General features: G+C 47.0%; 1 protein-coding gene across 1 annotated transcript in view; it reads right to left on the bottom strand.

Annotated features, from left to right (window-relative positions):
- Positions 1-3,895: 3,895 nt before the first annotated feature.
- vax2 (ventral anterior homeobox 2) overlaps positions 3,896-18,556 on the bottom strand; it is a gene marked incomplete at both ends in the record, with an annotated part of 21,747 nt that continues 7,086 nt past the window's right edge. The window contains one exon of the mRNA XM_080519244.1: positions 3,896-4,393. Coding sequence (XP_080375370.1) covers positions 3,896-4,393 — 498 coding nt within the window. The remainder of the gene's footprint in view (positions 4,394-18,556) is intronic.

Below are 18,556 nucleotides of genomic sequence, written 5' to 3'. Positions count from 1 at the left end.
AGTGGCCTGACGTTAGTTTAAAATCGTGGCATCGGGACCAGTTTTAAAAAATTAAAAAAGAAATTTAATTACCCCCCCGCGGTCTTTTTGTGTACATGACTTTATTATGTATTTATTAATACATTACTATTCATCCTATCGGTCACTGAAATGTTACAAAGGATTCAATTAAACAACATGCTTTTTTTTTTTTTTTTTTTTACTTCCTCCGCCGTGATTTTAAACGAAGTCGTCTAACTGGGAATCGTCCATCTGGGAATCGTGTAACTGGGAATCGTCCATCTGGGAATCGTTTAACTGGGAATCGTCCATCTGGGAATCGTTTAACTGGGAATCGTCCATCTGGGAATCGTCCATCTGGGACGGCTGCAGGGGAAAACATGGCGGCAGATTTCGACGCCATACTCAAGTTTTGCCGATTAAGAGCTCTAGTGTTCACCAGTAGCCACATATCTACACACACACACACACACGCGCACACACACACACACACGAAGAAGAAGTGAGTGGAGGGGGTGTGTGTGGAGCAGGAAGCCTCCTGACCTCTCAGCTCCGTCGCTCTGCTCAATATTTGATGGCGAAGCTGGTGAATTATAGATGTTGCTTATAGAAAATAATAGAGTTCAACACCGGCGCTGGTGCGGCGCCGCGAGGAGCGAACAGGGGTTTGTTTTTTTTTGTTTTTCTTTTTTTTTCTTGCAGTGCGGCCGGGGTCTGAACACAACAACAACAACAACATCAACAACAACAAGCTACACGGGTGTGAAAAGGCCCAGCGAGGTCGCAACGCGCTCGGCTGTTTGGAAACACCGTCTGGCCTTTACTTTGGAAGCAACGCTGGAAATTGATGTCATCGCAGTGTCCGTTTTTTTTTCTTCTTTCTTTTCTTCTATAAATGCGAGTCGAGCCACTGTGGGCGAGCGAGAGAGAAAGGGAATCGTAGAAAAGGAGGGGGGGGGGGGGTACGAGGCCTCGCGGAGAAGGGAAAGTGTAGAAATGAAAAGATATATGAAAATAAAAAAAGGGGGAGGTGCGGCGCTTTTGACACGTTCAAATTGAGGGCAAACTTCGCGAGACGCTGGCGAGGCTCGATTTTCTTTGGACAACAAAGTAAACGTCAACAAACGGCGTCTGGCGGGGAGGAGAGGAAAGAGGAACGGAGCGGCTGATCCCTCCATCATCGCTCCGGGGTGAATTTTAACTCCCGAATCCCTCGACTGAAAGGGCCATTTCGGCTTTTATTGTGAAACTCCCACCAATCAACCGGAGGGGAACGACTTCGAGATTTGCGAGATTTGCTAGCTAAAGACCCGGAGCGTCGCATTTTCTCAGCGATGGGTTGAGGAATGAAGAAAAGGAGTTTGACGCGTCGGGCGTTTAGACGCCTCCGGACGTAACGTGTGGTTGTTTAGCTAGCGGCGTCCTCGGGTCAAGGCCGAACGACGCCACCGGGGGCCGCGGCTCCTCAAATTCACAAATCTATCAGGCGGCGAGTCCTTGATGTCTCGTTTCATCGCAGCTGACAGTCATTTGAATATCTCTGACAATTATTTTGGTTAAAAGTTGGATGGCGGCGGCCTTGATGATGGAGGGACGAGGTCGTGACGGGGGGGCGGGGCGGGGGTTTAAAGGTTCCATATTATGCAAAATTTTATTTTCTAACAGTAATGTGCCCCACCAGAGCCGATGAAGAAAATCCCTCATCTCCCTCACTTGCTTTTTTAGCAGACAGGCGAATCAGAGATTTCCCTTTATGACATCACATAGGTGGAAATAAGCAGATACTCACTTTGATGAGCTCTTGCCTTCGAAAATTACAAGCTGGCACCATTTTTTTTTCTCCTTGCAAACGCTACCGAAAAACAAACACGGGAGTGGGCGTGGACAAAACGCAGCTCATTAGCATTTAAAGGGACAGACACAGAAATGGCCTGTTCTCAGTCGAGCGCACTGGAGGGACTTTTAGACTGAAATACAGAACCCAGGCTGGATTTGGGGAAATACACTGTGAACACATCGATGTGAAATGATTTAAATTAATAAAAGCTATTATGATATTGGACCTGTTAGGAGCCGCACTACAAGTTAGCTTGTGTGATACATTTCGTGTCAGATCATTTAGCTTATTCATTGACAAGTTCAAAAAAAAAAAAAAAAATGTTACTGCAATAAACTAGAAAACGCTGGTTTGAATCCGTTGAGGGAATTAGATGGGGAATCATACAGCTACACACACACACACACACACACACACACACACACACACACACCACGGTCGGCCCTTGAGCAAAACGTCCATCAAAACCACCGCGCTCAGTAAATTCAAGCCGCTAGGCTTTCCGGAGAGCTGCTAAATCACATCAAATCATCTCATCGGTGATTAAAAGGACACTGTGGGAAACGATGAAAAAAAAACAAGCACCGGAGAACGTTCAGGAGAGAACGCGTGGTTCCTTCACGAGAACCTGCGACGTCCGACGGGAAGGCGAACACGATAAATGCTACGATTTGTGTGCAGATATCAGCTCCTCCACAACAAAATGATCTTTAAAAAAAAATGCTTCATCAGACTGAAATTGGTCAATCGGAGCGACATTATGGAAAGAAGGTGAAGACGAAAGCACGAATTGTGACACCGTTTAGCTGAAAAAACATCCGCTACAGTAAATATCTAGTAAATATGAACAGAATGGTACTTGTCTTTAAGAAAAACGGAACAAATATGGGCAGAAAATCTGGATTTGGACCACGTCGGGTGAAATAAAGAGGAATAGTTGTGTCACGGAATCGATAATTTAAAAGGCTTTTTTTTGTGAGGCCTTTTTATGTTTAAGAGCCAAATTGTTTTCATGGTTCTGTTTCTGACCTCCATGTGGGAAGAGACACAAAAGAGCAATTTCTGGGAAGAGAAAAGAAATAAAAATCGAACAAAAAGCTTGTCGGGGGTGGGGGGGGGGGGGGGGGGGGGACGTCCAGGTTTAGTCCCTGGGCAGGCCTGACCTCCACGTGCTTCATCAAAAATTCAACCGTCGGACCCAGATATGTGATTTTTGCACCGTTCGTCCGGATCCCAGTTCGTACTGTTTCACACACAAACACAAGTAAAGAAATTACCAAAAAAAAAACAAAAAAACAAAAAAAAACTACGGCTGGACATCAAACAGACTTGATATTAAAATGCTACGATTTCTCTCTTTTTTTTTCTTTTTTCGTTGACTCCAGTGTTTCTTCCTACCGTGACAGCAACATCAACTAAAATCAAACATGGCCACTTGTACAGGAATAGAAATGTGTACATACTGCTGCTTCTCGTCATTCAGACACCGATTCCATCTGAACCATCCATGTCAAGTATATATATATATAGAGAATTTTTTTTTTTTTCCTGAACAGTAAATGAAGGCCTGTATAGAGAGAAAAGTCTCTCACACACTCACACACACACACACACAAACATACGAACTCACAGGACAAAGAGTGAAGAGTCACTTAAAACCACTGCAAAGAGATCAAAGCATCCGTCTGTCAGGAATCACACACACACGGCATTTCTGCAAAAATTCACAAGTTCATTTTTTTTTTTTTTATGTGGGCGAGTGAAAGTCTTCACTTTCTGCCACATCCAAGTCCTTTTGTCTTTTTTTTTTTTTTTTTTTTTTCCTTCTTTTTAACCGTTTCGTGTCGCTCCGACAAACAAACGGTGCGAGAAAGACGACCGGATCGACGCCATCGATGGCGTTCCTCGGGTCCGCGGCAGCTGGAGTGTCAGGTGTCAGACGGACGGCCGGGGGGGGGGGGGGGGGGGGGGTGAAAGACGGAGGGAGAAAGTTCTCGTGAAGACGAGTCCCCGTCGTCCCCGGGGGGAGGGGTGGGAGGGGGGGGAGGGGCACGGTACTTAGGAAACCGTCTTCTTCCCGCCCAGATCCGCCTCCTTCCTGTCCAGCCGCATGTACGGCTCGAAGGCCGAGGAGCCGCAGCCGTAGGCGGACGTCAGTTCGTGGTGGGCGCCCCCCAGCAGCGGCATGGAGAAGCACAGGGAGTGCGGCGGCGGGATGCCGAGGCGCGGTGACGGCGGGGTGCCGCCCAGCGACGGCAGCGACAGCCCGAACGTCCCGCCCGGCAGGGAGCCGGGCGGCGTGCCGCCGCCGATCCCCGGCGAGGTGGAGGAGCCGCCGCCCGGGCTGCTCAGCAGGGAGCCGTTGGGCGGGTGACCCGGCGGGCCCAGCAGGGGGTTGGGCGGGGGGGCGGGGCCCGAGAGCAGGCGGCCCTGCTCCAGGAGGCGCAGGATGTTGCAGGTGGCCAGAGACTCGGACGTGGAGGACGAGCGCTTGTCCGAATCCTTGGTGGTGTCCTTCTTCTGTTTGGTGCGGCGGTTTTGGAACCAGACTTTGACCTGCGACAACAAACCAAAACACACAGTGGGGGGGGGGGGGGGGGGGGGGGGGGATTTTCATTTCAATTTATCATAGAAACACTGTCATTCAACCAGTTTCAACCAGAATCTGACCCAGAAGAAGAAGAAGCTCCTGAAGATGAGACACTTTAGCATGGTTAGCATGTCGTTAAAGCTACAACGCTAGCTCATGCTAACTGTAAAAGTAAAAGTTATGTTTTCTTTTCACATTACACTGAATTCCTTCATTATATTAGTATTCTTTGTCGGTTTTTATCTCCCTGTGGAAGGGTCAGAGTGAGTACCCACTACCAGGAGGAGTGGTTGTTTCCCCGCGTGACATCATAAAGGGAAAAATCCTCTTGATGGCCTGTGTGAGCACATGTTCAGTGAAAAGTGACGCGCAATTGAAGGAGATGACAGACTTTCGTTCCTCATTCAAGGCTACAGGGAAACATAATACCAGAGCACTTAATGTCAAAGTAATTATTTCATTTTTCAAATGGAACATTTCAAGTTCCTATTGGGAAAATATACTGTCGTTAATCTTCTTCTCGTAGCTTCAATTAGACGAGACTCATATTTGATCCCTTTGCTGCCTTTAAAAAAAAAATAAAAAAATGTACGTGCAAAAATGATCATCTGTAGAAAAAAGATTAGGTAATCGCTCTCCCCCCTCCCCCCACCACAGTCCGTGATGTCATCAAATAACCAGAACAATCAGGGGCTACAAGCTCCAGAAGCTACTGACGCTAGCTGCAGGAGGAGCGGGGCCATAGACCTATAGAACTAGAAGCTACTGACGCTAGCAGCAGGAGGAGCAGGGCCATAGACCTATAGAACTAGAAGCTACTGACGCTAGCAGCAGGAGGAGCGGGGCCATAGACCTATAGAACTAGAAGCTACTGACGCTAGCAGCAGGAGGAGCAGGGCCATAGACCTATCGAACTAGAAGCTACAAACGCTTGCAGCAGGAGGAGGAGCAGGGCCATAGACCTATAGAACTAGAAGCTACAGACGCTAGCAGCAGGAGGAGCAGGGCCATAGACCTATAGAACTAGAAGCTACTGACGCTAGCAGCAGGAGGAGCAGGGCCATAGACCTATAGAACTAGAAGCTACTGACGCTAGCAGCAGGAGGAGCAGGGCCATAGACCTATAGAACTAGAAACTACTGACACTAGCAGCAGGAGGAGCAGGGCCATAGACCTATAGAACTAGAAGCTACAAACGCTAGCAGCAGGAGGAGCGGGGCCATAGACCTATAGAACTAGAAGCTACTGACACTAGCAGCAGGAGGAGCAGGGCCATAGACCTATAGAACTAGAAGCTACAGACGCTAGCAGCAGGAGGAGCAGGGCCATAGACCTATAGAACTAGAAGCTACTGACGCTAGCAGCAGCAGCAGCAGGGCCACAGACCTATAGAACTAGAAGCTACAAACGCTTGCAGCAGGAGGAGGAGCAGGGCCATAGACCTATAGAACTAGAAGCTACTGACGCTAGCAGCAGGAGGAGCAGGGCCATAGACCTATAGAACTAGAAGCTACTGACGCTAGCAGCAGGAGGAGCAGGGCCATAGACCTATAGAACTAGAAGCTACTGACGCTAGCAGCAGGAGGAGCGGGGCCATAGACCTATAGAACTAGAAGCTACAAACGCTAGCAGCAGGAGGAGCAGGGCCATAGACCTATAGAACTAGAAGCTACTGACGCTAGCAGCAGGAGGAGCAGGGCCATAGACCTATAGAACTAGAAGCTACTGACGCTAGCAGCAGGAGGAGCAGGGCCATAGACCTATAGAACTAGAAGCTACTGACGCTAGCAGCAGCAGCAGCAGGGCCACAGACCTATAGAACTAGAAGCTACAAACGCTTGCAGCAGGAGGAGGAGCAGGGCCATAGACCTATAGAACTAGAAGCTACTGACGCTAGCAGCAGGAGGAGCAGGGCCATAGACCTATAGAACTAGAAGCTACTGACGCTAGCAGCAGGAGGAGCAGGGCCATAGACCTATAGAACTAGAAGCTACTGACGCTAGCAGCAGGAGGAGCAGGGCCATAGACCTATAGAACTAGAAGCTACTGACGCTAGCAGCAGGAGGAGCAGGGCCATAGACCTATAGAACTAGAAGCTACTGACGCTAGCAGCAGGAGGAGCAGGGCCATAGACCTATAGAACTAGAAGCTACTGACGCTAGCAGCAGGAGGAGCAGGGCCATAGACCTATAGAACTAGAAGCTACTGACGCTAGCTGCAGGAGGAGCGGGACCATAGGCCTATAGAACTAGAAGCTACTGACGCTAGCAGCAGCAGCAGGGCCACAGACCTATAGAACTAGAAGCTAAATTGTCGTTGTGGTGGTGTGACTGGCGCACATCCTCACTGTAGCACGATCTGCTCGCTCTCCGACGCCAGCGGTTAAAAGCACGCGACGCCTCGTAACACGAGAAGGAGTGTAGCTACTGTAAATCCCCACGGAAGGAGCCATCGGATCACGTCTCTGCACATCGGATCGGGAACGTTCCCTCGCTTGTTCAGTTACAAGCAACGTTGTTGTTTTTTTTAACATGGACTTGAAATTTTAAAGGTTACGGGAACGCCACAAGCCGAGTGTTCATGCAGAATAAAAGGTATAAATGTCTAAAATACCCGTAAAGCTGTCACTAATATCTGCACCGCCGTTCTCTCTCATGACAGCTTCGCCACACGCGAAGCGTCACGCCACCGGCAGCAGATCGAGAGAGAAAGAAAGGGGGGAGTAAAAAAAAAAAAGCTTGCTGAACTCTGCCTGTCCTTGTCGGCCATGTTTAATTGATGCGGCGCAGCGTAGCTTTAATGTATGGCGTGTGGAAAAGCCGGCGCTGGGTTGGGACGTTGATTGGAGGCCACGGCGAGGTCGCCGCACGGAGAGGAAGCTCGCAGGGAGGAATCACACGCGTGAAAAATGCAAAAGAGCAGCCGCGAGCGAGATGCGGCAGCGGCGCGATCGTTTTTCTCCCTCCGAAGAAAATTCTAAAATAATCTCGGTTTTTTTTGCAAGGACAACAGTTTAATGATTCACATGGGTTGCGCAATTTAAACAAGCTCTGGTGAGAAAAACGTAAAGTTTTCGCATTTTAGTTTCAGTAAAGCTTCAGCCGAAATGCTCAAACTCGTATAGTTTTCCTGTCGGGCCACTAGTGGGCGCTGTTGACGCATAAGATCAGATAAGATAAGCCTTTATTGATCTCACAAAGGAGAAATGTACTTTTTACATTCTGCTCTTAAGGACTCATGAGTTGGAAAGACAAGAAATATGCAAACAGTTAGATAAGAATAGAGGAATCTTATATACAATGACTATCAAGAATTCTAAGGGCCAAAAATATTTACAGTAAAAAGTAATAATAAGTCAATAAAATAGGGTTAAAAAATAAAAAAATAAGATTAAAATCACAAACAATAATAAAGTATAATAGGTTCTAAGGGGAGCAAAATATACAGTAAGATGAAATACAAGGAAATATAACTATGATGGGGCGGCAAAGTGTAGAATAAAGTACAATAAACATACTATAGTAAAAAAATAATACCAGTGTTGGCAGTGCAGGTTCAAGTCCCAGTATATAGTGGTCAATTAAGTGGCGTAGATAAAGTGGCATAGACCACCCATCCACCTATTTTCAAATTAAAGCCCACTTTACACGACGCTTCAAGTAAAAAGGTGTCATTTTTTTGTGTCAGAAAAGTCTCGCAGGATTAAAAAAAAAAAAAAAAAAACGTGGTCCGTCGATACAGAAACAACAGAAATGATGTAGTTGGCATGCCAGGCCACTAGAGGGTGCTATTTGTTGTTATGAAACCACACACACACACACATGAAGCAGAGAACAATACGCTATAAACTTTAACATTGGGAGTTCACGGGCATTCTCCTGGCCAGACGAATAAATTAGATTGTTATTACGGTGACTGTCAAAATAAAAGCACGAAGTCCCAGGAGAAGATGGGGTGCCGTGTCCAGTCACTGTAAATGAATGGAACGCTCACGTCGTCAGAGTTTCGGTGCCTTTGTATGAAACAAAGTGAACGGCGACTTATCAAACACGGGCAGCGTTAAGTAATCGACTCTCACGCTGAAAGTTATTTACACCCGCACAGACTTTCCGTGAGCCCCCTGATGAATTTTCGTAGAAATCCAGCCACCTAATCCCCGATAAGTGGGGATTGGCTGCAGACGACTTAAAGGGAAACTCCTGCAGCAGCAGAAACGCCATAAGCCGGCCAATAGTCTGCAGTTCGCCTCCGTAACAATGGGAATTTTTCATTTTTTGTTTTAGTTTTCTCACAGAACAGATGAACAATGTAGGTAAGCGGCAGGAACCAATGAGAACACACACACACGTCATGTGACCTGCTTAGACCATAAAGAGGATTCAAAGTAAAATCTCGCCTTAACTTCAAAGAACTTCCACAAAGTAACTGAAGTAATTTTTTTAAACGTCTATCTCACTTATCACTACTTTTAGAGTGAGATTGGCCGAGAAACCAGACGGATGTTGTGTTTTCTCTTCTTACGTTAGAAAATGCGAGGGTAAAACTACTAAAATTCACATAGTAACAAAATCTAACGTCTATCTGGAAGCGTCTATCTGGGAAGCGTCTATCTGGGAAGCGTCTATCTGGGAAATGTCGATGTGGGAAGCGTCTATCTGGGAAATGTCGATGTGGGAAGCGTCTATCTGGAAGCGTCTATCTGGAAGCGTCGATGTGGGAAGCGTCTATCTGGAAGCGTCTATCTGGAAGCGTCTATTCGGAAGCGTCTATTCGGAAGCGTCTATCTGGGAAGCGTCTATCTGGGAAGCGTGTATCTAGAAGCGTCTATCTGGGAAGCGTCGATGTGGGAAGCGTCTATCTGGAAGCGTCTATCTGGGAAGCGTCTATCTGGGAAATGTCTATCTGGGAAATGTCGATGTGGGAAGCATCTATCTGGAAGCGTCTATCTGGAAGCGTCGATGTGGGAAGCGTCGATGTGGGAAGCGTCGATGTGGGAAGCGTCTATCTGGAAGCGTCTATCTGGAAGCGTCTATCTGGGAAGCGTGTATCTAGAAGCGTCTATCTGGGAAGCGTCTATCTGGGAAGCGTCTATCTGGGAAGCGTCTATCTGGGAAGCGTCTATCTGGGAAATGTCGATGTGGGAAATGTCGATGTGGGAAATGTCGATGTGGGAAGCGTCTATCTGGAAGCGTCTATCTGGAAGCGTCGATGTGGGAAGCGTCAATGTGGGAAGCGTCAATGTGGGAAGCGTCAATGTGGGAAGCGTCTATCTGGAAGTGTCTATTCGGAAGCGTCTATCTGGGAAGCGTCTATCTGGGAAGCGTCTATCTGGGAAGCGTCTATCTGGGAAGCGTGTATCTAGAAGCGTGTATCTAGAAGCGTGTATCTAGAAGCGTGTATCTAGAAGCGTCGATGTGGGAAGCGTCGATGTGGGAAGCGTCGATGTGGGAAGCGTCGATGTGGGAAGCGTCGATGTGGGAAGCGTCGATGTGGGAAGCGTCTATCTGGAAGCGTCGATGTGGGAAGCGTCTATCTGGAAGCGTCTATCTGGAAGCGTTGATGTGGGAAGCGTCTATCTGGGATGAGACCTCTTAGCCTCGGTACGGCCACGCGGCGGCGGTGGGGCCGGGGCGGCTGCCAGGGCCAATGAGATCATAGTTTCAGCTCCAAATAATGAGATCGGAGAGGATCCCGCGGCTCAGAGGGGGAATGACCGACGCCAGCAAGTCTCTCTGCAAAGACCACAAACAGACGGCGAGCAGCAGATAGTGGAGACGGAGATAAGATGGCTGATACGGGTGGAGGAGGGGGGGGGGGATAAGCAGAAATGATCAGGGTCGGTGGGGAACCCCTCCCCTCCCCCTCCTCCTCCCCCCACACAGTGTGGATATTTTCACCCGGGCGGCGCCGCCTGCCAAACGTGCACATCCCATAAAAGGCTTTCACTACCGACCAATCCCGGTGGGCGTGGCTCGCTCTCTTCGTCACGCGGGAGGAGGAAAAAGGGGGAGGAGGAGGTGGAGGGGGGAAACCTCATGCTGGTGTTTTACAGGGATTTTTATTAGAGGGGGGAAATGATGAGAAGAGAAGAAAGCAAAGCTGCCTTTGGTACATCTACACTATTGGATGTAAATCCTTTTTAATGGGATCCAGGGTTCAAAGCTGGGGCAGAGATTACCGGGGGAGATCTGGATCTGGACTGACCTGCATTTGCCCCGGGCGGGCGGGCGGGCTCGCCCTCTGCACCCGGCCCCGGTGCACTCCGGCCCGCCAGGCCGCCGGGGTGACGAGGTCAGGGGGCGGGAGGGGAGGGGGGGGGGGGGGGGGGAGGGGAGGGACGCCACCGAAACAACAACCCGGGAATCCAAAAGTTAAATCCGATTTTTTTTTTTTTTTCCATATCTGTGTGTTTTTAGGCCAAACATCCAGCAGATCAACCAGAAATAACAGGTGGCCCCTTTCTCTCTCCCCCCCCACCCACCACCCCCCCGGCCTTTCAGCTTTAGGAAACGATTCTTTAAATGCCCTTAATAACAAGGAAACAGCCGCTATTAAAGGATGAGGCCGGTCCGTCCAGCTAAATCTTCCCTGCGCCACTCAAAACAGAGTTCCTAGAGAAGAGAAACGCTTTGATTGTATGCCGACGACACTCTATTGTGTAGAAACGAAATAAACGTTCAGTCTGAGCACGCGTGCATCTATAAATAATATAACCTTATCTATTAACTGACGCTGACTGATATCTGTGAACATGGCTACATATACATTTGAGTTTTGACCTAAAACGTCGAGTTAATAACGATGTTAATGATATTTTCATGGAGAATTACTCGTTTAATGTTCAAGTCAAAGTTCTCTGATCAGTTAAGTGACTTTTATCTCGATAACCTGCTGAGATATTGACGGAAAACAAACCTGAAGTCCTTTTAATTTGAAGTGAAAGCATCGTTTCACGACTTTAAATGAAGGGATGATGATAGAAAATGGCAGAGGTATGAGGAGGGGTGTGTTTGTGTGTGTGGTGGTGGTGGTATGGTGGGGGGGTGGGGGGGATTCAAGGTCAGGGCGAGATGATGAGGCCTAGCGGAGCGGGGCTCAGCCAATCAGAGGCCTGCGCGGCGAATGCGGGCAGCTGTGAGCCGGCGAAGTGGGCTAGAGGTAGAAAGGTTAAGCCAGATCAAGACCCAACCGGGCATCAGAGTGTGAGTGTGAGTGTGAGTGTGAGTGTGTGTGTGTGTGTGTGTGTGTGTGTGTGTGTGTGTGTGTGTGTGTGTGTGTGTGTGTTCAATAAATCACCTAAGCTGCGCCGTGTGTCCCCGTGTGATTCAAGATGGAGGCGAGCGACGGTTTCAAAATAAAAAAAATAAAAATTTTATTACAAATTTTTTTCTTTTAAAAATGTCACTTTTACGCGAAATTAGCTCGTCGTCGTTCATTGAAATACTTAAACTGACCTGAGCGTCCTCTGACGGAAAGCATCAAGTAAAACCTCATATAAAACACACACACACACACACACACACACTAACACACACACACTCCGCCCCGGCCGTGTAATACCCATAATGCAAAGTGAAATGCAGGATTGTGGCGCTAAAGTCTTTAAGAAGGACACCTGGTGACTCTTTCACACTTTCCATGACCCCCGTCCCGCGGCTCGGCGCTCCCACCGTGACCCTGGTCACACACCCCCCCCCCCCCCCCCCCTCCACCCCCCCCCCTCTGATCCGGGGCATGTGACCCACACACAATGAAAACACTCTGCCCCGGTGGAAGGTACCAGGCGCTGCGGGGGCCATTGAACTGGATGTGACGGACTCAGATGTGTGTCATTTAATGAGGCGCATGTGGGAGGGAGGGTGACAGGTGTGTGTGTGTGTGTGTGTGTGTGTGTGTGTGTGTGTGTGTGTGTGTGTGTGTGTGTGTAATAAACACGTTACAACAATCACATGCGCACAAAAAAACTGAATTTACCTCAAAGAAAATCCTCCTGAAACATCAGATTGAACCGCGTCCACGTTCATTTTGTCATAATGTCACTCGATTTAACAGAAATTCAACTAATAACTCATATTTTAGAAAGATTAAGCAACTTTTTTAAAGACGATGCATCTTAAATGTCTTGGAATGATCGTTTTTATGGGTTTTATTATAGAAGAAACAAGGTTTGTTACACATTTCGTGCATCGTTCTAAGACAGAGGTTGAAAATACTGGAAAAATGCAGTTTAAAATAGTTTTTCCAACTATATTAGTTCGAAAAGACAATTCGTTTTTTCACTTATTTTAAGGGAAAAGTCATTGGATATTTCTCCCTTTACATTTTCAAAAATTTTATTTTTCGCACACAGATTTTTTTTTTTTTAACAAAACTGCATCTAAAATAAACTGGCTAAGAGCTGCGATATCACATCCCACCTACAGGTGGCAGCGTAGCGAGAAGCATAACTTAAGACGCTTCTTCTGTCCATACTGTGAAGTTAAAACTCCGCCTCCCTATGGAGTGCCGATAAGCCAACAAGAGTCTTTCTAAATCTCAGATCAAATCGTTTTCGGTTCATTAGTTTCATTTACGTGAAAACAAACAAATTGAAATGTCACCGTTTTTTTTTGTTCCGTGTGAAAAATCTCTTCCGCAAACTTTTCCTTCACTGGTTTCAAGATGTTCTCTGGTTTTATTAAACTGGGAAAAATAAAATAAATTAAAGCTGCAAGCAGCATTGGTCGGGACCTCGAGATTGCCCGTCGGGGGGGTGGCTATGAACGGTTCAAAATATTTGCTTAAATATAAAAAAAAAAAAAAAAATTTTTTTTACGACTTTTATTTTGAAAAAACTGCGTCAAAACCAGCTAATTAGCTAGTGATTTGTGATCGCAGCAACTCCATTAGGCTACCTACCAAATTTCGGCTCAATCAGACAATGTTTCCTTGCATGCTAACAGGCATGCTAAGCCGCAAGCTAGCCGAGCTGCCTAAAAATGTCTGTTGGGTGCTCCCCAGATGGCCCCGATCCTGAATCTGGTCTTACTTCAATTCTAGTGTAAAAGACACAGCACTTATGGCACAATAAAGGTTTTTCAAAAACTTCCACCTACATGAATTATATGGCCTCAGGCCAGGCCTCCTACGGAGGTCAGTGTGTGACAAGAGACTGACCTGGTGGAGTGCCGGGCCTAGGAGGCCCGGCCTTTGTCGGCGGTGCGCGAAGGTGTGAATGATGCAATAAAGGTTTTTCACAAACTTCCACCGACTTCCATCGTACAAAGGTCAGTGTGGGACGATGGAGTGACCTGGTGGAGTGCCGGGCCTAGGAGGCCCGGCCTTTGTCGGCGTGAACGAAGGTGTGAATGATGCAACAATAAAGGTTTTTCACAAACTTTCACCGACATGAATTACATGTCTCAGGCCAGACCTCGTACAGGTTTTGCATGTCCTCATGACAGGAGAACATGAGACATGAGAGTGAGGTCAGGTCACATGAGAGTAACCTGACCTGAGAATGACTGGTGAGGTCACTCTCAGGTCAAACTGCAGGATATGACAGGCTGTCAATCACACAGCAGTGATGAGCCTGAAGCTACAGGAAGCTGCCCATATATGGAGTGATGCACTGACCAATCACAGTGGAGAATTTCACAGCTGCACCGAGCGCGGACACTCTGACGTCAGAGTGAGGCAGGGAGGATTATATTCAAAGATTTTGCGAACAAGTGCTCTTAATCTATACTTATCGGGGGAGTATGTGGATAAAAATACCATACTTTTGTAGGAATTTTTGTCCTCTTTAAGACGGTGTACGCTTGGAAGCAGTCGGAGGTAAACTTTGGACACCAGGGTGCGCTGTTTGGCGACAACGCCGGATATCTCCCATCAGGATTCAATGTAAAAATGTAGAACGAAGAAAATGTTACTGTGTCGCTTTAACTCGTCATTCTGGGGACTTGTTTTGGAATTTTCCCCACATATGTTACATCCTCTTGTTCGGCAGGGTCTCGCGGTAGTGGCGATGCCCTCGGTTTGTGGCTGAGAGTCACGGTTTGCAAACAGTTAAGAGTAGTTCGGGGAGTTCAAAATCGTTGATTTTGGGGGAGAATTTTCGGTTTCCCCATGTTAATGGATGACAGGAGCCAAAAAGGCGTTTAGGGGGTGGGGAGCTTGGACGGCTAATAAAAATTAAACTGGACTAGGTAAGAAAAATTCCCTCTAAATATTTGTAGTAAACAATCTCCTTTATTTTTGTATATCTCAATTTCACCGATACGACCTTCGCCCTATGATGGTTTAGATTTTCCGTTTCGGCCTTTTTTTGCCTTTTTTGGGTGAACACCTTACTTTGAAAGGCAAATAGCGGCCTTCCTGTTGGAGTTAGGTCAAAAGTTAGAGCGCGTGCGTCGTAGGGCTCGAGTAGACGAACAAATTTCGTATTCGCGACATTTCTCTACGACATTCCTACGGACCGTGGCGGGCGATTGAAAGTGTCTAGGTGGCGCTAGAGAGCCACTTTTGGATTTTCTCTGAATTTGTTGACGTGAGATTGTGGAGTGCCACACTTTTGACGAGTCTTCCAAATTTGGTGAGTTTTTGAGCATGTTTAGGGGGTCAAATTATAGGATTTATCCGTAAAAAAATATATAATAAGAATAATTAAAGCTGCAAGCAGCATTGGTCGGGACCTCGAGATTGCCCGTCGGGGGGGTGGCTATGAACGGTTAATTAAAAAAAAGATTATTGAAGCAAAAAAAAAAAAAAAAAAAAAAAATTGTACTTTTATTTTGAAAAAACGGCGTCGGAACCAGCTAATTAGCTAGTGATTTGTGACCGCAGCACCCCCATTAGGCCACCTACCAAATTTCAGCTCAATCGAAAAATGTTTACTAGCATGCTAACGGGCATGCTATGCCGCAAGCTAGCGGATACACCTGAAAATCTCAGTGTGGTACTCCCCAGGTTGCCCCGATCCCAAATCTGGTCTTGCTTCAATTCTAGTGTGAATGACACTGCACTTATGGAACAATAAAGGTTTTTCAAAAACTTCCACCGACATGAATTATATGGCCTCAGGCCAGGCCTCCTACGGAGGTCAGTGTGGGACATGAGACTGACCTGGTGGAGTGCCGGGCCTAGGAGGCCCGGCCTTTGTCGGCGGTGTGCGAAGGTGTGAATGATGCCATAAAGGTTTTTCACAAACTTCCACCGACATGAATGTGAGGGCCTCAGGCCAGGTCTCGTACAGGTTTTGCATGTCCTCATGACAGGAGAACATGAGACATGAGAGTGAGGTCAGGGCACATGAGAGTAACCTGACCTGAGAATGACTGCTGAGGTCACTCTCAGGTCAAACTGCAGGATATGACAGGCTGTCAATCACACAGCAGTGATGAGCCTGAAGCTACAGGAAGCTGCCCATATATGGAGTGATGCACTGACCAATCACAGTGGAGAATTTCACAGCTGCGCCGAGCGCGGACACTCTGACGTCAGAGTGAGGCAGAGAGGATTATATTAGAAGATTTTGCGAACAACTGCTCTTAATCTATACTTATCGGGGGAGTATGTGGATAAAAGTACCATACTTATGTAGGAATTTTTGTCGTCTTTAATACTGTGTGGGTTTGGAAGCAGTCAGAGGTAAAGTTTGGACACCAGGGGGCGCTGTTTGGCAGGAACGGCAGATTTGGCTCCATCCGCTATAGTGTTAAGATTTCGGACGAGAAAAATGTTACTGTGTCGCTTTAACTCGTCATTCTGGGGACTTGTTTTGGAATTTTCCCCACATATGTTACATCCTCTTGTTCGGCAGGGTCTCGCGGTAGTGGCGATGCCCTCGGTTTGTGGCTGAGAGTCACGGTTTGCAAACAGTTAAGAGTAGTTCGGGGAGTTTTAAATCGTTGATTTTGGGGCGAATTTTCCATTTCCCCATGTATTCGGATGACAGGATGGGGAGAGCCGATTTCGGGGTGGGGAGCTTGGACGGCTAATAAAAATTAAACTGGACTAGGTAAGAAAATTTCCCTCTAGAGTTCAGTAGTAAACAATCTCCTCTATTTTTGTATATCTCAATTGAACCGATGCGACCTTCGCCCTTTGAGGAGTTAAATTTTCCGTTTCTGCCTTTTTTTCCCTTTTTTGGGCGAACACCTTACATTGAAAGGCAAATAGCCGGCTTCCTGTTGGAGTTAGGTCAAAAGTTAGAGCGCGTGAGTCGTAGGGGTCGAGTAGACGAAGAAGTTTCGTATTCGCTGTTTTTCTATACGACATTCTTACGGACCGTGGCGGGTGATTGCAATTTTCTAGGTGGCGCTAGAGAGCCATTTTTGGATTTTTGGGGAATTTTTTGACGTGAGATTGTGGAGTGCCACACTTTTGACGAGTCTCCCAAATTTGGTGAGTTTTTGAGCGTGTTTAGGGGGTTCGGAGGGCCCGCATTTTTGGCGACGACGAAATCCAAAAGAGACCTGCCGTTGGCTGGGCCTAGGGCCCACCCGTTGGCGAGGTCCCTAATAAAGAAACATTCGAAGAACAATATATAATTTCGCCACCAGGTAGTGGCCGACGCCCCCTTCGGGGGCGTCGGCCACTCCGGGAGGGTCAGGAGAGGGCCTGGATGAGTGCGGGCCCTCCTTCGGAGGGCCCGCACTTTTGGCGACGACGAAATCCAAAAGAGACCTGCCGTTGGCTGGGCTTAGGGCCCAGCCGTTGGCGAGGTCCCTAATTAAACTGCATCTTCTCGTCACCGCTGATAAATTGAGGAAAACCAGGAGTTCGTTCAAGCGCTTTTATTGCGAAAGGTGTTTTCGTCAGGTTTTATCGCCCATGGATCCAAACAGCCGTTAAGAAAATTCCCTTTGTTGCCTCAATGTTCCTTTTTCACGTTTCTGAATGTCTCCGACTGCCTTTTTAAACTTAAAAATGGGACTTTTCCCTTAAAAACGGTGCGATAAATTCAAATTTCCCAATTAAAACCTCAAACTTTGTAAGAAAGAGGTGCGATTAAATTGATTTAAACTTTTCTCCTCTTATTATGAAGTATCTTTAAGCTTGTGTCTGAATATTACAGATCAATGACACATTATATCACATTAAGCAATTCAATATTGATGGATTTTTTTTAACAGTGAAAACGTAAAGACTTTTATTTCAAATTTAACATTGAAAATTTTGAAAAAAAATATTTTTGAAACCTTCAAATTTAGCTCTAGAAATCGTCCTTTAAATCTGAAAGACTGAAATATCTATAAATGTGAGCGATACTGGAGCATGTTGAGCAGCGACCAAGTTTACAGTGAGAAACGGGTTGAAAACGCTTGAATTTCACTTTATTTTATGTCGAAATCAACAAATATTTAAACACGTAACCGAGCGCCCCGTCAAGTTAAGAGTAATTTAACTCCCTGCTCCAATAACTGAGCGTCTCTCGGGTCCTGCTGTTTTATTTTACGAGAATGCGTGTCGGGTTTCTTTGCGGAACATGCTTTTATTGTGAAAGTTTTGGTTTCGACCACCTGAGACAAACCAGGTTTTTTTTTCTGAACGTACATGAAGCGTCGACTCTTTTCTCCTCCGTCCGACCTCCACACCTGCCTTACATCACCTTCTCTGCACCATCATCATCATCATCATCTTCATCATCATCATCATCATCGCGGTCACATTTCCAGCTGACCTCTAAACCGGGACGTCGGTTCAGCCGGGGGTTAACCCCGTCTTATAGAATCGCTGGTAGATATGGCAGCTTAATCCTCCTTAGCGCAAAAGCACTTGGGACTTTTATGAGGTCCACCTCTCTCTCTCCCTCTCTCTCTCTCTCTCCCTCTCTCTCTCTCCATCCCTCCATCCCTCCACTGTACCGTTAAAGACACTCGTTCAACCGTCAGTCGGATCCATGACTTCTCCTCCACGTCGCCCCGCAGTCACTACAAATTTTCCCATCATCCCCGGCAGAAGTCCCCGGGTCGTTGCCGGCGCCGCGCCGCCACGCCAAATCTCTGACTTAACCAAGAAACGTGGGGTTTTATTTATTCCTCTCTCTCTCTTTTCACTGTGGTTTTATTTTTAAATAACCGGATTTCATGCGAGAAGAAAGATGCTTTAAAGTGTGACGCAGTGAGATTCTTATATTTTATGAGTCT

The sequence above is a fragment of the Blennius ocellaris genome, assembly GCF_963422515.1.
Source record: "Blennius ocellaris genome assembly, chromosome: 23".
Lineage (NCBI taxonomy): Eukaryota > Metazoa > Chordata > Actinopteri > Blenniiformes > Blenniidae > Blennius > Blennius ocellaris.
This window is presented reverse-complemented; position numbering and strand designations above follow the sequence as displayed.